Genomic DNA, 25,351 nt, shown 5'->3' with positions numbered 1-25,351 from the left:
ATTGTCATCCATTTTTGAAGACCTAGGTGAGAGAGTGGTCATGGTGAAACATCCAAACATTTGGTATCTCTGAAAAGCCCTGAATGTGCTCTGTACAGGACATCCAGACTCTGGCATGTATAGTCTCAGAGAAATTCACTAAATACAGTTTCTCACCCGCAGTCGATGGTCATCCGTATCAACCACTGTGGCCACACGGATCAGAGCAGGATTCCTCTTGTCGACCACCTCCAGCTTCATATTGAGCTGGAAACTGTGAGGAGGTTTCTGCAGAGAGACAGAGGCCGAGAGAGACTTGTTCAGGCAGATGCTGCAGCCACAGCGTCCTCAGCGCCTCGGGTCTCTCACGGGGACTGGAGATGTTTGGCAATAAGCACATGCACTCACCACTTTGAAGGCTCGAGCAGGAGCTGGTAATGAGTTGGTCTCTGCCAAGTATTTCTCCCAGGAGAAGTTCTTCACATCAGGGTATCCTACAGCACATGAGAGTTTGGAGAGGGGTTTGAGAGAATGATGAAAACATGATATTTCCCAGTGCTCACTGGTTTTTATGGTGTATCATGAGATCATTATGAAAATGGGACAATCCTAAAGGTGGACTTTGTGGATGATCCACTGCCTGCTGAACTGAGCTAATGGAGACACAACATTAAACACTGTTTGAAAAAAAAAAAAAAATGAAATAATACAAGAGAATGACCTACTTCTCCCATCCCATGATACATAATGAATGACATAATTGAATCAGAAATTATGTTAAATACAACAGGGTTTATGCAAAATGTATGAACATACATTAAAGACTTTTTATAGCCCTTTTAAGACCATGAAACTTGAACATAACATGTCAGTATGGTCTCTAAATGTAAATGTCTAAGCAGCACACAGTGATTTTTAGCAAGACTTCAAAGCTTCAAAATGCAACTCATAACCAATCTACATTACTTTTAATTCATTTTACACACACACAAAAGCTATAAATGAAGTGAATTAATGATTAATTTAAAAAAAGGATAAATATTTGCTAGTGGGCTTAGAAAAATCAACTTAATTAAAAAAGAAAACAAGTTTTTTGTAACACACTGACAGACATTTGTTGTTTGTTTTAAGCATAAATTCACTTAATTTTATTCAGTTTCTCAAAGAGCAATATTTCACATCTTCACTTTGCATCTTAAGTAAACGTGTCTTGATTTGAGGATGTTTCCATATTCGTATTGGAAAACAAAATAAAAGACTAAGTCTAAATTGAAAAAGACATTCATTTTTTACAGCGCAAGCAACATTTAATGCCATTAATCTACAAATTTAAAGGGGTCATCGAATGCTATGTTTACTTTTACATGTTGTTTGAACATTAATGTGTGTTGGCAGTGTATGTACAAATCTACCCTATGATGATAAAAATCCATGCAGTGGTTTTTAATTAATCTGTAAAAATAATATCCCCTTTTTCAAATCGAGTCATTCTCAGATGCCTGTCGTTGTGGCGTCACACCCACAGAGGCCGCTTCCACAATAGTTGATTGACATGAGCGTTTTACCTCAGATCAGCTGTAACAGTCCATGTTTTGATGCCGGAGCAGGGATGTAAGTTAGACAAGAATTGAGTGATTGAGGTGTTGTGTTGCTGGATGTAATAATGAACACAGTGGTCGTCATTTACTCCTGACATCTGAGCCGCTGAAGATGCAGTGGATTATGTTTGTTTGTGAAGGGAATGCGCCTCCCGATCTACATATATCCGTCTATGTTCATGCAAATCATTCGTGATCCAGCTTCACTTACAGCAGAAGTGAGTATAAGGGTTTTTTATTAATCTTTGAGCAGAGCTCATTTGCATTTAAAGCAACCTCGACCAGAATGGGATGATTTTTGAAGAGCTGATTTTGACAAGGTAAAAAGGGTGTTGTTTTACACTACCATTGAGAATTTTTAACCAAAGTATATTAGAGACTTTTCATTAAGACCCTAAAGAATCATATCAACTTGTGAAAAACGGGCATCCGATGACCCCTTTAAGACTTTCTGCTCCAACTGAATTATCTTAATTTGTGGAAGGGTGAATTAAGACTTTTTGAGACCCACAGAAAACCTGATACAACAACTGAATTAAACCTTTAAGTAATTTAATGCAAAATACATAATTGAGTGTAATGAGACTGACTAATTCACAATTTGTTGGGATTCTTGCACAACACCAGAACACTACTGTTGCTCTCAACTGTACTCATTTTTTACTCATATTGGAGTGCACACTGCATTTATAGTCTTTCTTCTTTTGATTTGTTTTGACGCAAAACTGAGTTTAAGTTTAAATTTGAGTTTAAAATTATTGCTTTATCTGCCATGTAGAGACCACGGGAACACAGTAGGCACCACTCTATGGGATACAAGATTCCCAGATGAACGATCAGCCACAGTGCTGGACACTAGCCAAAAGTAATGTAATAATCTAATTATTAAAAGGTTATTAGTTTAATTGTTTAATGCTGGATCAAGTTTTCCAAAGAGCTGTGCAATATACACAATAAATGTCTGTGATTTTCTTGGTGCTGAGATAACCAATATGCATCTGAATCCCCAGCAGAAGTCTGAAGTCAGGTCAGCATAAGCACATGTCACCCTCTAGAACATGTCCTCATACTGAAGTCCCTCTGAAGACACTTTAAAGCTAGTTTGTATTTCAGCCAGAAGGGCTTTCACATGCCAAGACCTAAATCAGCACAACAACCTAACATCCACTTGCATTGCATGTTATCGGACCCGCAATAATCAAACTCCTGAAGCAGGTAAATGCATAGTGTTTTTAAAATCATTTTTTGGGGGAAAAAATGATTTGCGATATGTGTTGATGTGTTGCATCACCTGGAGGGGTGGTGAGGGTCCTGCCGTTCTCTTGACACCAGCCAACCGGATGGATATAAGGGCTCGTTGCATCACACCTGCACAAATAAAGAAATACACAAATGCGTTTTAATGCGGGTGGCAAAACAATCTGTTTTATTTGTTATTTATTATTTTATTTGTTATTTTCTGTTTATTTATTTATGCAATATTTCATGCATTTCATTTTTAGAAATTCTTATTGTGTTTGGGAAAGACGACGCATGTATTAAAATACAGTAAAATACAAAAATAAATATGTTTCTGCTTTCCATCTGCGGTAGTCAGTCACAACTCAAAAAATGGTGGAACACATCAGTCACAGACAGAAGGGAAAAACAGTTCTGATAAATCATAACTAAATAATCATGTGTAGTTAAGACAGCAACAAAAGCTCACCAACTCATCAATGAAGCAAATTGTATCTCTCATCATTAGACTGTTTAGGCATCATATTTACTTATTTTTCTGTGGTTTATTGTCGCCCAAAAGCATGAAAGCATCAACATTTGACCGAATGCTCAAAATGTTGTTTCGTTATGTTCTGCCAGATAATGTGAATACATTTCAATATTGAATTTTAAGGTCATTTTGATTACTTTAGTAGGATAAATATTTGAGGTGCTGTGTTGAGTCTCTACTCGGTCCAGAAGCAAAACTAGTTTAGAATGAGTGATCTAACGGTCATTTCTTTGGGGTAATGCTGACCAGCCCCAGGTTGCTGGAGTCTCATAACCAACAACATCTGATGTGGTTTCTGATGGTAAAACAGCTTAAACGGAATTATTTGCCGAAACAGGCACCAATTCTCCTGAACTCCTGAAATGATTTGTTTGAATAAAGTGAAACAAATGTGGGGATGAGATGTTCGGGAGGCGCTGTGGGAGCGTAATGGTTGGAGAAGATGTGCTCTTCACCGGCTCAATGCACAGAGCTGTCAGATGAGATTGTGTGATCTGAGCTGAAGACACTGTGTGTGTGTGTGTGTGTGTGTGTGTGTGTGTGCGTGTGTGTGTGTGTGTGTGTGCTGTTCACTGTGGTACTATACTCCTCCTCCTGAGTAATTGATGAGCAGTTAAAAGCATTCTGCCTGCTCTACACACACACAAACACATACAAAGACACACACTCATCACAGAATGGATGATGAGCACAGAATGATAACTGGGTCAGTCGTAAGAAGGAGAACCTGCCCCATTTGTGTCCTCATGACTTACGACTGATATAATGAACAAGATACTCAACTTAGTCATTTAATAGATCTAAGCCTGTTTAGCTTCATTAATTTCATCAGCATTTCAGTCATTTTGTATGTTGGTAAAGGTTAACAGATCAAAAAATGTAACTCTAGCCAAATGATGCTTTGATTAAAATTAAAATATGATGATTCATTTTGTTTTTGGACCATATGGTTTCAACAGATGTAAGCTCCTCTATACTTTTTCAGTACGGCATTGTTCATGTACATTACATTAGTCCAAAAGTGATAACTCTAATATTTCTTCTTGTCTTTAGAAAACTGATCACTGTAATAAACAAAACTATATATTAAGGATGCAGGAGTTTTTGGCCACCAATAATTATCGGCCGAAAATGGCAGAGAAGAGAAAAAGAGAAAAAATTGGCAAAAAATGAGCAGTTCCACTCTCTAGCCATCGTCACTGTGTGGTGTGACGCTCCACTCGATATTCTGCTCTATGAATGTGCATTTTGCTCGTGTACCGCTCGATCATGCTCACCGGAAGAGTCAAATAATGCATCGATAGGAAATTGTATGTAGTATACTTGTTCCTGTTTGCAGTAGCATTACTGTGCTGTAACATGCTGTAGTAGAGCTGTACTGGGCAACACTGGTAAAATGACATTACCCTCTCATCCACGGATCTGCTCCCACTGTGATCTGATCACATGCTCCGATAATAACAGATTTGTAGGACTATACAATACGTGGATAATTAGTTAAAAAAGTTATATCTGATTCTGTTGCATAGGACTAATTAAAAATAATATATTGATATTTTTTATTATTATATTTTCTGTCCAATTTAATTGTGTTATTTTTAGTACAAGTGTGGTTATCAGGCATGTGATTGGCTAAGGACAAAAAAGCAGGAAAATATACTAAGACAACCAACCCCCATCACCACCTCTCTATATAACAACAAATAAATTTTAACTTATTTTTGTACACATATTTTAACTTATTTTTGTACACTCTGTGGGTAGTAACTACAGTACTGGTACAACAGTATTTTCTTTAGCGGCTACAGAAAACCATTCCCTTTCGTTCCCTTTAGTTACTGTTGCTATGTCCGACAAGCGATGCATAATATAATAAAATATTGAATGGGAATATACGTTGCACTTGACCTATCACTACAAGACGACTTGACAGATTCGGCAGCATTCATTCGCGGAAAAATCATTAGGCCTACATAGTCTACATGTAGATTCCTTTAAATGTTAAGGGGAAGATTAAAAAAGAGAAACTGGGTCTGTGAATTCAATTCTCACAGAATCACAGTTGAATTCACGATTGAATTCATATCTTGCTACTCAGTCAGAATCTCATTAACCCGGAGTCCCAGTCTCTGTCACAATAATCATATAGGCTATGTGATGTTTTAGGCCTATTTTGCAGACATCCATTTAAAATGTAGGCAATGGCTTATAAAGAAACTTTTTTCCATATCCACTTAGGTTTCTCAGCTTGCACTCTAGCATTTGTGTGGTCCAGGTAACGTTAGCTTTGCATAAAAAAAAATGGTTATCATTCGCATGGCTACTTTTACTTGAGTAAAGAAGTTAAATCAGTACTTCTACTTTTACCAGAGTATTTTTTAACACAAGTATCTGTACTTCTACTTGAGAACGAGAAGTGAGACGGACTATTTTCTTTAGCGGAAGCAATATAAATCGTTTTTAAATCAATAAACTCCTTTTAAAATCAATATTTTGTGTCAAATTATTGATTTATTTTGTAGGTAGCCATGTAATAAGCGGGATAATGTAGAGTTTGTCTTACATGTGCTTCATGAGGCACACACGCGCGGTCTCTTGCTCTCTCTCGTCATGCACGCGCTACGCGGTTTGGAGCACAGTCTGTCTCGCGGGCGCACTCACTCCCTCGCTCTAGATTCCGGGAGAAACTATTTGCGGCCATCAGATTCAGTGAGCTATATATTTAATATAATAATTAAAATATAATTATTGATTTTTCATTAGACTATTTTTTGGTGCCCCCCCAGCACTCGGTACCCTACGCACAGTGCGTGATGCGCGTGGTGGGAGCGGCAGCGCTGAATGAACCTTATTGAAAAGTGTTAACTTACCATCTTATCAGTTAACGGTTAATAATCGGACAATGATTTGCAGTTGTCGGCTGGGAAAATTAACCGAAATGAGCGACTGAGGTAACTTACACTGCGCAGCAGGGAGCTTGATTGACAGGTGATCTGACCAATCATACTTCGCCATCCGCCATTTGCGAACGGTCGCAAATACGTCCTTGTTGATACTTGGAAAGGAAGGAAAAATGCATCTCTTTGCCATCTGACGTGTCGCCCGGTGTGGCCCTATTGCTCGGGGACGGCAATTGTGGTTCCGTCCCGGGTTACCATGGTGACGGCTGTGAGATCGCCCCCCCGGAATTCCGGATTAATCCGGAAAAATCACATCCCTGGGTTATTTTACTGACTTGTGTTTTTTTAAAGGGCACCTATTATGCCCCTTTTTAAAAAATGTAAAATGAATATTATGGCTCTCCTGAATGTGGCTGTGAAGTTTCAGATCCAGATACAATACAGATAGTTTATTATAATGTGTGGAAAAGTGTCATTTTTGGGGTGGGTCTAAAAAGTGCTTTTTCAGGGGTGACACATGAAAATGAGCTGCAACTTCCCGATCAACTCCAGAAGGGGGCAAAGCCTAGACGTCTCTGTTTTGCGTATGTCAATAAACACAGAGGAGAAGCAACATGAGCGAGCTTGTATTTTTTCTGTACTTAAATGGAACAAATACACGATTTTACTGAGAGTTGCTGAACAATGAGTCAAAGCGTGCCATCTGTGATCGCGTGCAGTTGCTGATCGTGAAAGCGTGCAGTCGCTTTCTTATGCGCGTTGCGTTACCGGTTTCACTTTCGCTTTTGAAATCTATCACGTTTACCAAGGAGGGGGGAGGATGGACGGGGGGCACAGACTGCGAATGCCCCTCACTTTGGCACGACACCTGTCCTGCTTGACGTAGATGCAGAATAATCTGTTTAATGCGTTTATATGGCAGAATTTAAATTTTGTTCAGTTTATAGAAATAGAAAAAAAAGACTGACTGTATTTTTATCATTCTAAGATTGCTCTGTACACACAATTCCAACACACATTTCTGTCCAAACACCTTCTAAAAGCGGATTTTGCATAATAGGTGCCCTTTAAATTTAGTATCATTCAAAATATTGAGTTAAATTTAAAAAATCTTACAAAATTACTTTATACCATTTAATAAAATAGTAAATGATTATTACAAAGCATTTTTGATTTAGTTTTTCGGCAAAATACATCCAGAATCTTTGGTTTTGGCCCAGAATTTTATTTCAGTTCATCCCTACTACTGTATATATATTGCTGCTTGGAGTTTTAACATTCAATCCAAAAACATTTTGAACGTCAGGTCCAGCACAAAAACATTAAAGAACAATTTCTTGGTTTATTAATATTTGCAAAACTATGTGTTATAGAAACTACCAGAATTTCAATTAGTCAGTAAGAATTAGAATTTGTGAGTAAAAAAAACAAACACTTTTAGTACTTTGTTGTAACAACATGTACTGGTTTAGGGATAATACTTCAACAATCAGCCTTAAACAACATTTGTGTGTTCACGTAAATGCATAAGCAGTGGCTTTCTTACAATTTTTTGTGCATTTGGTTTGGTTTGGTTTGCATGTATAAATAAAGATCTATACAAAGCCTTTGTAAAATGATCCCCTTTCCAAAGCTGGAAAACAACTCTTAACTTTTAGGAAGAGGCACAGCAGGAACAAAGCCTAAAGATTAAATTTAAAGATGTGAATTTACCAGTAATCATAACTTTCATCCCAGTTGTCAAAGTGCACCAGGAATCGACTATCCACCATGTCTGTAATCGTGGCGACGCAGATGAACGAGGGATTCTTCTTATCGATGGCCTCCAGCTTCATACCAACCCTAAACCCTGATGGCGTCACAGTCTGAAAAACACAGCATTCATTTTCAATTTTCATAACTTACTCCTAAATCACTACATTACCAATGATATCATAGCATTTCATGGTGCAATAAAATCCTGATGCTCAAGTTTTAACTAAATATTCAGTTTCACTTGTATCTATGTGCCGTTACTGTTAAATCATACATGTGAAATGTTTAATGTAGGTTAAATATGCTGTGGATGTCATTGTTTTTAACTTGGTCTAGTTTAAGAGCTTTATTACATGAAGTGAAACAGTGCCATCTAGTGAAAATTGGGACACATTTCATGTGTCTTTATCTGGAGTCATGTGATGCTCTCACCATGTTCTGGTTCTGAAAGAGGGCTTTGGGTGCCGTCTGTATTTTATTTAGTTTGATGTAAGAGGACCAGCTAAACTCTTCATCCTTCATCCCTACAGAAACACAAAAACCACACAAGCCATGTGAGGAACAGTAGCACAATTTGGCCACTGAACGCTTGTTTTGAATTGTGGGTGTTCTCTGAATAACTGGTGTCTCTTGCCTTTAGGTGGATGCAACTTGTGTCCGGTTTTCTCACACCATCCCACTGGGTGAATGTCAGGAGAGTTGGAATTTACCCAGAAGTCATAGCAGTCTGAATACTTATCGAAATGCAGTCTGATTCGATGTCCCAACACCTGCAAATATGCACAAGCCAGCCAAAAGATTAGTGATATGACTTTAAAATATAATGTTACAACATTTGCAGACTATTGAGACAGTATTTTTAGTTTTGGATGTTACCTCAGCGATGGTGAGGACGCAATACATGGATGGGTGTTCAGGATCGATGCCCTCCAGTCTTATGCCAACCCTAAAGCCATTCTTACACTGTGGAAATGACTGATACTGCACACACACACACACACACACACAAAAACACACAAGTTCCAGTTATACAGTCCTTCTACAGCTCCAGATACACTAACACACAAATGTTCACTAAAATAAGTGGGTTACACTTTACTCTGATAGTCCACTTTAGACATTCTACTAACTATAAGTAACTTTTCAACTACGTCAACTAATTCTCATTAGTTTGCAACTACATGTTTACTAATTCTCAGAGCAGACTCTTAGGTTAGGTTTAGCGTTAGTAGAATAAGTTGACATATACTTACAAAGTTTAGAAAAGTGTTAGAAGAGCAAAAATGATCTGTGTTAGCAACAATTCAGACTTTGAAAATACAAGTTTGAGCTTCATTCATTTTTTAATAATTTTACAAAAAAAACAAAAAAAAAAAAAAAAAATATATGGCTTAAATAGCTCTGCTCTTTTGCCTTTTTTCAATGAAAATCTCTAAAGATTCTTAAATCAAGATGCATTTAGTCAAGAAAAAAATGACACAAGTCTTGCTTTCTGTGAAAATGATCAAAACAAATGTGTTCATGAATAAAACAAAAATCTGCCAGTGGGCACAGACAAATCTACTTAATTCAAAGGGAAAACAAGTGTTCATTCCCCCCTGAACAGAAATGACAGAAATTTGTTCATGTTTTAAACATAAATCACTTAATTTTGTAAATTTCACAGAAAACAAGAATTCATGGGCCAGATTTACTAAACAGGGCAAACTAGAAAGTGCAATCCCATAAAAGCACTGATGGGAGTGGGAAGTGGTCTACTAACAACACAAAAGCACAAAATGGGCTAAGACGTTAACGCTTTTTGGGCGTTAATAATGGTGCATTGATGACCACAAAACTCAGGTAATCGTTTTGCATCAGAAAACAAGACAAAAATACTGAGAAAGATTTTTAGCATTTAATGCCACAACTAAAACGAATTTACAGTAAGACTTTCTGCTCTGATTTAAGACCTTTTAAGGCTTTAACTTGGGGAAGGCTGAATTAAGACTTCTTAAGACCCACAGAAACCCTGTTAATATAGCTAATAACTGATATGATGTATCATAATATATATCAGTGAGACCACCGGTAATAGGTCATTTTAATATCTACATTGGCTGATTAACACATGTGTCTGCTTTGTAACTGCAAAGAAAATAATTTGTGTTTTCATTTTTTAAAATAAATATTGTCTGTTTCAGTAAAGCAGCTTTTGTACAGTGTTTTTGTGGCTTCATTTGCTGGCATGAAATTGTGTTTGATTACTATTATCTTGATCAATGGCCAGCATTGCTTTGTATGTGTATTCAGAGTAAGGCATTACAAGTAATGCTAGTCACATAATCAGATTACTTTTTTTTCAAGTAACTAGTAAAGTAACACATTACTTTTAAAATTTCAACGAAATATCTGAGCTACTTTTTCAAGTAAGTTACTTTGTTGTCACATTTACTCACTGACAGCTCTCCTGTTCCTGTACTGACAGAAATCAGGAGTAAGTTGCAGAGGCACTTCCTTCAGCCTGAGGCTTATTCATTTCACTTTTGGTTTGAAAGGGCCTTTGCAGTTGCCAGCAATATAACATTCAGGGGCCCAGCCAAGGTGACAGAAAGTAACACAAAAGCAATGTAATGCATTACTTTACATTAAAAGTAACTAAGTAATGCAATTAGTTATTTTTTTATCAAGTAATACAATATTGTAATGCATAATTTTTAGAAGTAACTTGCCCCAACACTGTCTGCATTCACAAAAAAAGCCACTGTCAGCCACTAGATATATAGTTATGGCCAACATCATAATAATAATATAATATTTACAGTGACACTTTCTGCATGTTACATGGCAGCAGGATAGTCACTGAATCATTCACTCAATCAATTCGTTCAAAACTGCTGATACATTCAGGAACACGCAGAGAAGTGCAACAAGCTGAAACAGATATGTCTCTATATATATTTATAAAGACATATATTTACACTTCTCATAATATCCTGAATGTTGCGTATTGTGCCATTGCTTTGGCATAGCATGTGTCAAATGAACTAAAAATCAAAATCATGATATTGGCGTATGTGCTCAAACGTGATTTACTCATAGTATATAGTCTACTACGTGTTTTGAAGTGAAGGCAATCAGCTCGTGAACTGGTTCATATTAATGCAGTGAACTCCATCTCTGTAAGTGCTGTGAGTTTAAAGTGCTTTTTGGACAACAGTGTGTGCATTATTTTCACATTCACATAATTTCCAACATTTTGTGGACAGATCATTACAGTATTTCATATTTCACTGGATTTGTAATCAGAATGATGTAAACAGAGACCTAAAACACTTGTTTTTGAAAAACAAGAGATTGAAAAACAGTATTGGCCATCATTTCAATTAGCAGCCGTAACATAAAAACGGTAGGGGTGTTGATTTAACCTGTTCATTTAATTTTTTGGGGGTAAAAAAAAAATGCAATTATTAACACATTTAACCCATCCACCATACCCAGATCTAAGTAGGTCACCTTATTGCATTTCATACAGTTAATTGATGATGAACATGATGCATGTCAACCACGCATAATGGAGCCTATAAAATGAGACTGGGGCAAAAATGCCTCGGTATGAGTTTGGTTACACTTTATTTTAAGGTGTCCCTGTTACAGTGTAATTATACATTGAAGTACTAAGTAATATTAAGTAACTACATATACTTACTATGTGGTTAGGGTTAGGATTAGGTAACTATGTATAAACAATTATTATTATAGTAAACACATGTAACGTGCAGCAAGAACACCTTAAAATACCTGAGTTTTTGTATCATATTTACATCATATTATATAGTTAAGTAATATCAAGCGAGCAATGAGAGTAATATCATGTTTTTGTTCTGAATAGCACAAGTTCAAATGTGATACTGAAAAAATTCCCATTTCAATGGGAAAAAAAAGGGATAGTTCACCCAAAAATGACAATTCTGTCATCACTTACTCACCCCTATGTAATTTCAAACCTACATGGCTTTATTTATTTTGCAGAACATAAAAGATGATACTTTTTTTTTAGTGTTGGTAACCAAAATGTTTTGGAGCTGCAATAAATGGCTTGTAAATATAGCTAAATACCAATTCAGATGCAGCATTTCTAAAGCACCTTGTAATGTCTCTGTCATGCTTTACTCAGGTAGCAAAATATGGCTTTAACGTGCTCCTATTATGCCTTTTGAAATATGACCTTTCATGCAGTGTGTCATGTAGCTGTATGTGAACATAAACCATCTGCAAAGTTGTGAAGCGGACAGTGCATGATACATAAAGTTACTGTCTATCAATGTCTATGAACGAGTCATCAGGAATTCGAATCTTATTCTGTTACGGCTGTACGTCACGAAGTAACACATCTGCATAATGTCCGCCCACGTTCTACAAACACAGTAAAATTTCCATGTGGTTTACGTCATGTCGAGAAGACACTGTATCCTAAGTACAATGTGGGATTCACCAAAGGCTTGCTCTTAAAAGATGGATCAGTGAACCTCTGAACCTCTACCTGTAAGTGTGATTAATAATTGATGGTTGTATTTTGTAGCGATCATTCAAAATATGCAGTTGTGTGTTATGTTGTGTAACATTATGTCATGTAAGATCTTGGATGACATGGGGGTGAGTAAATTATCAGGACATTTTTATTCTGATACGGAGCAATCCTTTAAAACTTGTTGTTCTCATGTAACGTTACTCTGTATCCTGCTAAATACGCATTTAGTTGTGTGTGTTGTGTTCGCTCTGCGCAGCTCGTAGGTCTCTGTCTAACCGGCTGACAGCTTTATCTGTTCACTCGCTATTGTCTAGAAATGTGTCAATGAATAGTGAGTGTTTGTCATTGTTATTACTTGAAGTTCTGATAAAGAATAGAACAATACGTTGGTGTACAAGCTGCAGTGCTTTATCAATACGTTTCTGCGTCGGGTTGACGCATATACTATGGCTGTTTGGGTGCTGCTGTTTACCACCAAGTCGTGGGCTAGAGTAACGGTGATGGGTGTTCCGTGTTTGAAATTTGCTGCACGCAGTAACGTTAAACCAATCACAAAAGACTGGGTCATCGGACCAATCGTGCAGATTAGTTTCACGCAAAGGAGTGGTTTGGACAAATGATGTTGGGGACTCTCAAAACCAAAATATGAACCTTTTATAATGCATAATAGGGGCACTTTAAATGATCTTTTGCCGGTAAATTCGGAGCCAAAATGTATACATGATTAATTAGATGAATTCATCATCACATGGCAAAACTAATTTTAATTGTGTGACAACCCTAAAAAATATAATCCATATCAACAAAAACTTAATACTGGTGCATCTTTAGATATTCATGTATGTATGTACGGACTCAAAGCTTGTGTTCTTTTGTAACAGTGACAGTGAACATCAGCGTGTGTTGTTTCACCTCTTTGAAGAGTTTACTGGGGGCAGCGATGGCTCTCTCCTGCTCCAGGTACGAGGCCCAACACCACGCCTTCTTCTTGCCTCCATACGGAACCGCTGAATCATGGCAAACAATCGCAGGTGTCACAAAGAGTCATATAGATGTTACAGCCATGTGTGAGTGTCTGTGTGTCTCACTGTATCTAAGCAGCGCTGCGTCTCCTCTGCGTTTCCTGCGGCCTCTCGTTGCCCCACGTGCCGGTCGCCTGCTTTCTTTCTCTTCCTGTTGCACACACACATGCACACACACATCAAAACAGGAATCTAATGTGAAATCCGCAGTGGCTTCCAGAACAGAAACATACAGTTCATCCTGACATCTTTTACAAATGAGATCTACTGTATGAGATCAGTTAGTGTGATCTCAACTGTCAGGAAGCAAACACATGCTCTTGTGTAATCAGCTCAGAGAGTTTCCTCATCTCACATAATAAACGTGACACTGTATTAGAGCTAAAACTTGATTATTTCTTAGAATAACTGGATATATTTCACATCAGTCCCAATGCACTCCTTTAAAAAAAGTGAATAAATGCTATAACAATATAAAAGTGTCAAAAATAAAACTTCACATTTTCAAAGCAGCAGAACAGTTTCAATGTGCAAACTACTGTACTGTAATCTGGTTTTGTTTAAACAGGTGAGACTTAATATATTCTCTGAAAACAACTCAATATCTTATGCAACGTCTTAGCTTCATAAGCAAATCTCGTTTTAATGCTGTTTAGATATTGTTCGATGGAAAAAAGGCAAAAAATAATTATGCTGAAGAAAGGGATTTTTTAAATCCTTTTGGAACCTGATAAAGAAAGTTTCACTATTTGAAAAAAAAAAAAAAAAAAAAAACATTTACAGGTTTACACATGCAACACTATTATGTTCTCTATATGCTACATAGCAAAGTCTTTTGAAGCTGCAGCCAGAAAATAATGATGTTTGATTTTATGGGCTATTAAAATTTCAACACACCACAATGACCTCTTTCTGTCCTACCCACACATCACTGGCCAGAAAAATCTGAAAACAAAAGATGAAGAGTAAATTAAGTGAACTGACGTAATCCTCATCTTCTTCCTCGGCGATCTCCATCGAGCTGTCCATGTCTTCAGTGAATCTCTCGGTCAGACGGGATCTCTTCCTCCCGAGCACCTCTCCGTTTGCTTTGGAGCCTTCTTTCTTCAGCTCTCTGCACAATAACAAGACATTATACTCCTCCAGCATCATCATTTACATGTTTTGACAGCCAGATTCTTTTACAACATCAGCCTGATATAGAAATGCCATTTTAAAGATTAGTCATACTGAACATCTTTTTACTATATAGATTCTGAGCAACTACAGTTTGAATAAGAATGTAATATATGATCAGGAACATGTCCTGTAGCTATCATTTATAAGAAAATAATGTTTACAGTGTTTATGTCACACAGGGTTGTCTGTTTCAGTAAAGTCACTCTCCTTCTCTCTTTGTGGGTTAACATGGCACAGGTTAAGTCTGTGAGAGACAGGAAGACCCTTACACAACATCCTGTGGCCTCTTTCTTAACAGTATTCTGATTGTGCTCTGATTGTTTGCCAGCGACTGCACCACAAATGTGATTAATATCTGTTTAGTCATTTTTGTGTCAGTAAAATATATATATATATATATATATATTTCAGGTTTAAGAAGTGTTTCAACATTGCATCAAATACTGATGAACATATTCATTTTTATTTAATTTTATTGAATTATTACTATTATTTTGTCTTTCAAACTCCTTAAAATACACAAATTCTTATTATTTCTTATTGCAGATGATCTCAAACTTTATTAGGGCTGTGATGGTGGCAGACTTTTTCCACCGCTGTGGTAATGGACAAACTACCATCGGTGGTCTTCTCTTTCTTTCCCATTACACTGTTGCATCCATTAAAATAGCTCAGTTTTGTTTTTAATAGGAATGTGATTATATTTCTTTTCGTTTCTTTATAAAGTTAATTTAGAAATATGTTTGGAACATTTTTTTGTTTGTTAAATTAAGGATTTTGCTTTTTAAAGTAACGACCAAGTGGCCAAAGGCAGGCAGTGAGTCGATCACAGTCTATGTTTGATCAATTTTGCCTTCTCAAATCATCACGACTTGCCTAAAATAAAATCTTCAAGCATTTCACAATGTTCTTTTAAACGTTTAACCTGGAGAAATGCACGGTATTATGCGCATACAATCATTTGTTGGAGAGTGGAAGCTAAATGCGCTTTGCAGGACATGGAGGCGCCAGCGCAATCACTCAATCACTTGCAAAAAAAATTAAAATACGCCATAGTCTTTGCTCATAAAGGTAAGCACAATATATCACCCGGGACTATAAAGGGTCTAATTTTATTTGCGTGCACTCACAATATCAACAAAATGTTGTCCCTTTGTGAAAATAACGAAAACATTCAAATTGCGCTTTCTGATGTCTCGGTGTTGAACAGGAACGCTGCACAAAAATGAAACGAAACTCAGTGAAGACTTGCCTTACAGTCAGGATAAATATATCTATAAAAAGCTTTAAATTATTACTATACTACTTTAAAACAAAAAAAAATCAAATCGAAAACAAAAACTTTTTCATTATAAAATCCGTAGAGATGCATTTTTCTCTAAAGGCGCATCCAATGAGCAGATGGCGAGTCAGAATCGTCATCTTTGCGTCACTGGCTCAAATAACACTCGTTCATTAATAATTCATTTAAGCATCTCCTTATTTCTCCCCGACACAATCATGGTTAATACTTTTCCCGGAGCTTTGCAAGCTTTAGCCTATTGTGTGCGTATGAACGTGGATCTCTTCCAGCAGCTGCGAAGGCACCTGTGCTCACTGCTGCTGCCGGCGGGGACACTAAACACGGCCACAGCAGAATAATTGTTTCAGAAACACTGTATATTATGCTTGTTATAGATTGTGTGACATCACGTGCAGTACCGCCGGTGGCAAATGACCAACGACCGCGGTGGCGCGGTTGTCATTGCGACCATCATAGCCCTAAACTTTATGTCATCTGAACCTCTTTCACTTAATATATGTACTTTAAAGGGGTGGTCAATCAGCAATTCTGTAAAAGACAATACTCTGTTTTCCTTTGCACTCTGAGCATCGCAACTTTTCAGATGTTGTTTATTCTCAAACAACAACATTACACACTAACTAAAGTTAAAAAAGTGAAATCATAAATCAATGACCCCTTTAAGTACCCCTGAGATTTTAAGTAAATGCTTTAATAATTAAGTATTACATTTGCATGTTCACGGTTCTCTGACATTGGTTAATGGTCATATGATGTGCAGTTAAACATAAAATATTTCATCTTTTTTAGTAAGTGTATTATTTTGATTGTTATTTTAAAATGATTTATTTTAATTTTACATATTTATGATTTAATTTCTTGTTGGCCTTTCATCAAACTCACAGTTTCGGAAACCTTGATGTAATATAACGTTTAATGCACTTCATTTTGTTAATTACAATGAAAGGAATATTTAAATCAGGAAAAAATGTATGTTTATGAATTCATACATAAATACACATATTTGCTAGAAAACATAACGTGTGAAACATTACTGTCTTGTGCATCATTTTAAATCCATTCTAAATGAAGGCATTCTTGACTTATATAGCTCTACATGATTTGCAACAAAGATTCAATGCATCAACACATCAACCTTGAAAGCACACACACATCTCAGAGACGTCTATTTGGAATGCGTGTTTACATCTGGAAGACATACTTTTTACAATGTCTGCTCATTGGCAATACGTCTCTAGGATGTTTCTTCTTTGAAGTCAAACTGACATTTAGAAAATGTTTTTAAGATGTTTATGATTTAGAATGTACGTAAAACTGACTTAAAGACATTTATTAGATGTCTGCACACAGCAGATGCCTTATAGATGAAGCACAAGAGTGCAAAATCCTAGATCTTATCATGAAATGTTGATGACTCGTTGTAAACAGAAATGTTTTTAGGATAGATGTTGTAAGACAGAGAAAAGCATTATGACTGGGATATATGTCCACATGTGGCGATGTGAACTTTCAGCATTTTTCAAGTAGGTTGTTTTCTTATGTATCTTTGTTCTGCTGTAATTTGTGACTGGTTATTTGTCTTCTGTAAGCTTGTTTTAGGCTAGTATTATTTTTGTGATATTGAAATTGGTAAGAATTATGAAATTTCAGTGCATTAAAAAATTTTGATAGGAAAAAAAAACCTAATTAAGGCTATATACAGGTGCATCTCAATAAATTTGAATGTCGTAGAAAAAAATCATTTATTTCAGTAATTCAACTCAAATTGTGAAACTCGTGTATTAAATAAATTCAATGCACACAGACTGAAGTAGTTTAAGTCTGTGGTTCTTTTAATTGTGATGATTTTGGCTCACATTTAACAAAAAGCCACCAATTCACTATCTCAACAAATTAGAATACTTCATAAGACCAATAAAAAAAAAAAAAAAAAAAAAAACATTTTTAGTGGATTGTTGTCCTTCTGGAAAGTATGTTCTTTTACTGTATATGTACTCAGTACTTGGTAGGAGCTCCTTTTGCTTTAATTACTGCTTCAATTTGGCGTGGCATGGAGGTGATCAGCCTGTGGCACTGCTGAGGTGGTATGGAAGCCCATTTTGGTCTCTTGTTTCTCATTTTCCTCTTGACAATATCCCATAGATTCTCTATGGGGTTCAGGTCTGGTGAGTTTGCTGGCCAGCCAAGCACACCAACACCATGGTCATATAACCAACTTTTGGTGCTTTTGGCAGTGTGGGCAGGTGCCAAATCTTGAGATAGTGAATTGGTGGGTTTTTGTTAAATGTGAGCTAAAATCATCACAATTAAAAGAACCAAAGACTTAAACTACTTCAGTCTGTGTCCACTGAATTTATTTAATACACGGGTTTCACAATTTCACAGTTGAATTACTGAAATAAATGAAATAAAACTTTTCCACAACATTCTAATTTATTGAGATGCACCTGTATAATTTTTGTGATGCAGTAAGTCATAGCCCTGGGGCCCAGTGAGGACTTAATGTAGTTTAGGGTCTGCGGTTAGTACACTAGATTGTGTCTTGAGCTGGGCAAGCACTTATTTTGTGTTTGTGAAGTACTTTGCAGGAATTTCACTCAATTCCTTCAGCAAATTTGCCACTAAAATAGCACAGACAGCACATACGAATAAACCACATCCCCTCTTTAATTTGAGAATAAATTCTTCCCAAACACTATTCTTCCACCACACTAACCATAACTTCAGCTTATATCAATATTTATAATGATACTTGGCTAATGAAATTCTAAACAACAGTCTATAGTAATCATTTGAAGTGGATGAAAAAAGTTAATCAAATATTGTTGATTAAAGTTTTTGATCCACTTCAAATGTTGACTGCTGTATACTCTTAGCATAACAGTGTGAAACAAACATTTGGTGCAGTTCACACCCTGAAAACTTACATAGCTTATATAGCTCCACACCCTGACAAGTATAATGTTTACTGACTGCATAAATGATTGTATGAATGATTGTCTGAAACCACATTTAGGCATATTATTAGGAGCAGGCAGTACATCAGCAGACCAACAAATACATTTATCCCATACAGCTAAAACCTGCTCCATGTTAAGCTTCAGTACTGATCACATCTGTTGACAGCTGACTGGAAAATACCACAACATGACAAGCTTTATAGCAACACTACTGTATTTAACAAATCAGAGACACGTTTAAAGTTAGTATGAGGGTAGCATGCAGTATACTATGTGCATTTTGCCACCTGTAACACATAACTAGCATTATAACAGATATAACCGATATTTATCAACACAACGTGTTGATACAAAAGCTCTAGGACATACAAGGCTGTGTTACAGTGATTTTACCATGCTTAAGGAATTTTCACTTCAGCATACATCTGAAAACACTAAATCACTGTTCTGCTCAAACTCTCATGACTCACTGTTGAACAACAGAGATGACTGTACATTGTTCTGTACACAGGGTCATTCTGATCAGTGAAGCTCCATGACTTACCACAACTTTTCCAGATGTTTGTGATCACAGGTTTAAAGGACTAAGGAGAAAATCACTGAGATTTCAGAGTAGCTGACTGGGTGATTTGGTCTTTCAATCAAATCCACAGGAAGCTTCTTTTTATTATCCAACAGTGACCTTATTACAGCCAGGTAACAATTAATCAAGTCAGCTTTATTTCTATAGCACTTAAAGGGGTCATCGGATGCAAAGGTCACTTTTACATGTTGTTTGAACATTAATGTGTGTAGGCGTTGGGTGAGTCGTCACACCGACAGAGGCCGCTCCCACGATAGTTGATTGACATGAGCGTCTTACCTCTAACCTGCACTACATCAGCTGTAACAGTCCGACCTCCATTGTTTCAATGCTAGAGCAGGGGTGTAAGTTAGACAAGAATATTCCTGACTGAGGTGTTGTGTTGCTGGATGTAATAATGAACATAATGGTCACCATTTACTTCCGACATCTGAGCTGCTGAAGATGCAGTGGATTACGTTTGTTTGTGAAGGGAATGCGCCTCCCGATCTACATATATCCGTCTATGTTCGCGCAAACCATTCGTGATCCAGCTTCACTTACAGCAGAAATGAGTATAAGGGATTTTTTTATGAATCTTTGCCTCGCCTTTCCTAATAACGTGCTAGTTAGCAAGTTTAGCGGCTAAATGCGGCTAAAGTAAACAGGCTCGTCACTCCACAGAGAGAAGAGAGGGGCGGGGCAAGCAGAGCTCACTAACATTTAAAGCAACCTCAACCAGAATAGGATGATGCAGAGCTCATTTTGACAAGGTAAAAATGGTGTTGTTTTACACAACCATTGAGAATTTTTAACCAGAGTATATTATAGACTTTTCATTAAGACCCTAAAGAATCATATCAACTTGTGGAAAATGGGCATCCAATGACCCCTTTAATATAATACAAATAGTTTCAAAGCAGCTTCACAGTGATAAAGAGAAAAGTAACAGAATCAAATATAGCTGCAAGCAGCAATTAAAGGGGTCATTGTTTGAGTCAGAGATTCCAAATTTGGTGTGGTTTATGTTCAGACTGTCCCCTATCTATGGAATGCCACAGACTTCCCAAGTGGAAGAAGAAGAACAACAACAAGACTAATGGTGTGGTCACACCAAACGCGGAGCAAATATGCGCATCACATCACTTGCTCTAGATTACTCGGGGGATGTTTTTCGCGTCACTCATCCCAAATACACCAGAACGCCAAACGCCTACGTGTCTGGGTTTACAGCCCCATCCCAGAGGTGGATGAGTATTAATCCTACATTAATGTGTGTGTTACATTTTAATACTGTATATACACTGAAATACACTTACCACTACAACCGATTTAATTTTTGTGCCCTTTCTGTCATTCACTTTTAAGTTGTGTCAAGTGTACGACACTAGGGGTTCGCTCTTGGAAGCCCAAACACCTCTGACAACATTCAGAAAAGACCAATGAAACTGGGTGTGCAGAATTTGCATAGCTGGCCACGCCCCAGACAACGGTGTATAAAGAGGCCAGCGTGGCATCTGCTCAATTGTTCTGTCTTTTGGAGCCGAATGCAGCGTCTCTTTGTGAGAAGCAGCGACATTCACCTCTTTGTCGTTGAATCTACGGCACGGGCAGCGGTCTCTCCCTTCTCAGGTGTTGTGAGAGTTCCCCTGGGTGCTTCGACGGCAATCTTAAAGAGAAGATCTTCTTCCTGAAAGAGTTTTCTCTAAAAGAGCTAACACAGTTGGTTTGTGTGTTTCAACATGCCTTTCCATCCGTGTCCTTCTAGTTGCGGTTTTTACCTTTCCCCGAGCAATCATCACAATCATTGTGTTCAGTGTTTGGGTCATGATCACGGTGAAGCAGCATTCGGTGAGGGATTATGTTCAGCTTGCGAGGACATGCCCTTGAGCATGCTTCGCTTGAGAGTTGCGTTCTTTACGAAGAAGCCGCGACTCACTTCAACTGCTTCCAGGTATGAGGCTGCAGCGATGTGCGTTAAATGAGAGAGGGGGGAAATGAGTGAAGCCTTGCTGGGTAGCATCCGGATGAGTTTGATAGCTCGTCTCAGTACGAGCTTGAATTCTTATTTGGGGCTTCTGCTGGGGAGGAGGAGGTAACTGCAGCATCGGAGGGTGGGCTTGAAGCTTCAGCTGAACTGGCCTCTGCGGAGGCTGTGTGTCGGTCAGCGGCGGATGCTGAAATGGTGGCGGTGCTTGAACGGGCAGCCAAGGAGATCAGGCTGGAGTGGAAACTTCCACTCTGCCCCGAACGCTCTAGGCTGAATTAATGGTATCTGCGGGATAACTACGACTTCAGGCCACGCTCGACCCCAGTGCTTTTCCTCCCGGAAGTCCACGAGGAGTTGACAAAATCGTGGAGGGCCCCTTTCTCGGCCAGGATGCAATACACCAACTCCTCCTCGCTCACCACCCTTGATGGGGCTCCAGCAAGGGGGTATATGGAGGTTTCCCAGGTGGAGAGAGCAATTGCGGTGCATCTCTGCCCACAAAAATGCTGCCACCTGGTGGGACCACCCGAGACTCCGTCCAGGTCCTGTAAGTTCTTTTTAGCTCTCGTAGTGAAGGCTTACACAGCTTCTGGACAAGCTGCGCCCATTCTGCATGCCAAGGCGATCCATGAGAGATCTACAAGAGGGTGTTCCCGACCCTGAGTTACTGCAGAAACTGCACTCAGTGACTGACTATGCTCTTCGAGTTACGGGTGAACAGGGGAGGGCGATGTCCACTATGTGGGTCCAGGAGCGCCACCTGTGGCTAAACCTGGTAGAGATGTGGGATGCTGAGAAAGTAAGCTTTCTTGACGCCCCCATCTCCCAGGTTGGTCTCTTCGGTGACACTGTGGAGGAATTTGCGCAGCAGTTCTCCACAGTGAAAAAGCAAATGCAAGCCATCAAACACAACAAGGGTTGAGCTCCAGCCCTGTCCCCCCCCAAGGAAGCAACCCCCACCTGCTCAGCACTGAGGAAGGCCCTCTGCCAGAACAGCTGAGGTCCTGCAGCAAGTCGGTCCTGCAGCTAGACCCGCCCAACGGTCCAGTTCTTGCAGGAAGGTGCACCACCAGCTCGTCCACAGGCTATATGGAACCATTGTCAGGCTTCAAAGCATTCCTGAGACAGGCAGCCCAGAGGAGAGGGACCAGTTGATTTGGCTCCATCCTGGCAGATGGCTACCACATGGTCAATAAAAGAGCAATTTCCTTCTTCTCTGGGCCTTAAGCACAGCATTTCTGGCCCTCCACAAACGGCCAGACGTTGACATCTCAAACCAGAACATGCTTGGACACACATCTTATGTTTCCACATGTTCTAGAACATCGAATTCGTCATCAAGACGATCTCTCTGGCACAGGACATCCTCTGGTCCAATTTCACCAGACGACTTCATCAGACAACTGGTGGCCTTCGGAGCTTCTCACCTCCAGCCACAGTGCTTTTTGCTCCGACCAGCCACAATGTCCCCACTCCAGGTCGGTCGGGTGTAATTTCTTTGAGATCGCTGGTGGAGAGTTTTTCAGACCCCCCCACGTCCACCCAAGTTCAATGTCATTCTCTTTACCTCAGTCCGGGATGAGAATTCTGTGGTCCTCCGAGTGGAAATCACAACAACTCTGGTGAAGGGAGCGATAGAGCTATTCCCCTCAGTGTCAATAAGCTCTTCATGGATTAGCTTGCACGAGAACACATCATGCAGATTTTCCGCTCGAGTTGAAAATTTTCAACTTGCGTGGATTACGCGATTAAGGCGAATATTGCACATTCGTAGCAAGCGTGTTGCGAATTTCGCGTCACCCGGCGCAAATTTGCTGGGATTCGTATCTTTGCATTGATTTTGTATGTAATCTACTTGCGTGAACAATTAAATTTGCGTTTAGTGTGAACACACCATAATAAATACAACAGGTGCCTATGCAACTTCAATACTTGGCCCCTAATTACTGGAACTCCATTATGGAGACAATTCAATTGGTCAGAATGAGTCAAGTTCTCTCAAGTAACAAGCAGATATTATTATCAGCAAAGTTTAGCCAATTAAATATTTTAGAGCAGAACATAAGCAGGACATTTTAAAGGAATATTTCCTTGTCTTTTAAATGCTTGGACAGTTTTCAATGTGTGAGAACCTTGTTTACAACAATACATGGCACTCAAGCTGACCTTCCTTTTCTATGAACACTCCTGAAGCCATACTGCCTGCAATTTCCTTAAATTTTGATTAGAGAGAAAAAGGTCAGAATTTATACAAAAGCAGACTGAAACACTAAACAACTATTTTATTTCTGAGATGCTAAATAAATCACCGTAATAAGGTCATATGACTGTAACTGAGCATACTATTTTGAAAATGTTTTTCTTTACATATTGCATACTGTTTAACATGCTATTTTTATATGATGTCGGTCAGTACGCAGTGCACCTGCATTCCATTCTAAACACAAAAACGAAATTTCAATTCTATTTCAAACCAGTGTGAGAGGGCAGTCAATGCAAGCATTTCCCAGTGCTCACAAACAAACACATGACAACCGCTACTCAGATCAGTGCCCTAAAACCTCACACATACGTCATTATACTCCACTGATCCCGTTACAGGTCAAGTGCTGGTTTAGAGAGCTGTAGCTGTCACAGATCTGCATTCAGTGTGTCAGAGACCAGTGCTGTTGAATGTAGAGCCAATAGGGCCACAGAATATATTGAGACTATCAAAGTCGATAATGTACATATTGCCATATGCATATTGCAGGGCTTGTGATTACTCAGTGAGTTTAGTATTCCAGAAAGTTATGTTTATGATGCAGAGAATAAACTGGGTTTGCGACTGGGAAGGGTGTGTTTGTGTGCCTGCAAAAGACTGACATGGTTTCTGCAGGCTTTATGAAGGAACAACTATTTAAAGACTTTTTTAAGACCAGGTAAAAAAAAAAAATAGGAATAACGAAGGGAAGAAATGTTGGATGTTCTCTAACTGTAAATGTATAAGGAGAAACAAGTTTTAGCAACATTTCTGAAAATACAACTTTCTAACACATCACACCATCATACTTTTAATTAATTAAAAGATAGATTAAAATAGCTCCAGGAATTCTAGAAAATAACTTTTACTGTCCCTTCACATCACACTGCAAACAGTGATGCTGTTCCTCCCCTAGTAAAAAGTAACAGATTTAAAATGCATTTATTTTATACTAAGTATAGTTCAAGGCTATTAACATATTTACTGCTGTCTCGCTTACTGATATAAAAACTATGAAAAAGTTGTAATTAAACTTTATTTGGAATACTACTTGTGCACAATGCACATTTCTTAATATTAAGCCTAAAATATGTTTCAATGTAACTACTGATGAGGATTGTATGATCTTTCAATAATATTGGTCTTTAAATGCAAAATATTTCAAGTGTACCTAAAGTATACTTGCGATAGTTCCACTTTTGCACAATCAAATATACTTAAGTATATCTTTAGTTGGACTTCAGCACAATTAAAGTGCTTTAAGTACAAAATGTGTTGTTCCAATTTAGCAGACTTAAATATACTTAGTTTAAAATAAATGTATTTTAAATACATTTTAGTATATATATATATATATATATATATATATATTTTTTTTTTTTTTTTTTTTACTAGGGTCACTATGTTTGTCTTGTTTATCAGTGCAAATCAGTGCAATGAAAAAAAAAATGTAAATCAAGCTGCAATTACTTGAGAAGCAAAATGTCAGAAGCTAAGAAGTCTGGTTTCTGAGAAATTGACCAAAGTGAAGTGAGTTAATGAAAAAAAAAATAAAAATATCTGCCAATGGGCCCAGAAAA

At 38.0% G+C, this 25,351-nt stretch overlaps 1 protein-coding gene across 4 annotated transcripts in view; it reads right to left on the bottom strand.

The window, feature by feature from the left end:
• Positions 1 to 25,351, bottom strand: part of l3mbtl3 (L3MBTL histone methyl-lysine binding protein 3) — a 69,677-nt gene that overhangs the window by 32,056 nt on the left and 12,270 nt on the right. For all 4 annotated transcript variants that reach the window (XR_007829969.1, XM_051138601.1, XM_051138599.1 and 1 more), the window contains exons 5-14: positions 14,520 to 14,649; positions 13,602 to 13,686; positions 13,426 to 13,520; positions 8,880 to 8,984; positions 8,638 to 8,773; positions 8,436 to 8,527; positions 7,962 to 8,113; positions 2,869 to 2,945; positions 388 to 473; positions 157 to 267 (exon numbers count right to left, since the gene is read on the bottom strand). Coding sequence is in view for 3 of the 4 variants with exons in the window: in XM_051138601.1 (XP_050994558.1) it covers positions 157 to 267; positions 388 to 473; positions 2,869 to 2,945; positions 7,962 to 8,113; positions 8,436 to 8,527; positions 8,638 to 8,773; positions 8,880 to 8,984; positions 13,426 to 13,520; positions 13,602 to 13,686; positions 14,520 to 14,649 (1,069 nt within the window). In the remaining variant the exon portion in view is untranslated. The remainder of the gene's footprint in view (positions 1 to 156; positions 268 to 387; positions 474 to 2,868; positions 2,946 to 7,961; positions 8,114 to 8,435; positions 8,528 to 8,637; positions 8,774 to 8,879; positions 8,985 to 13,425; positions 13,521 to 13,601; positions 13,687 to 14,519; positions 14,650 to 25,351) is intronic.

This window comes from Labeo rohita, chromosome 20 (assembly GCF_022985175.1).
Source record: "Labeo rohita strain BAU-BD-2019 chromosome 20, IGBB_LRoh.1.0, whole genome shotgun sequence".
Lineage (NCBI taxonomy): Eukaryota > Metazoa > Chordata > Actinopteri > Cypriniformes > Cyprinidae > Labeo > Labeo rohita.
The sequence above is the reverse complement of the archived record's forward strand: the minus strand, read 5'-3'. Positions and strand labels throughout refer to the sequence as shown.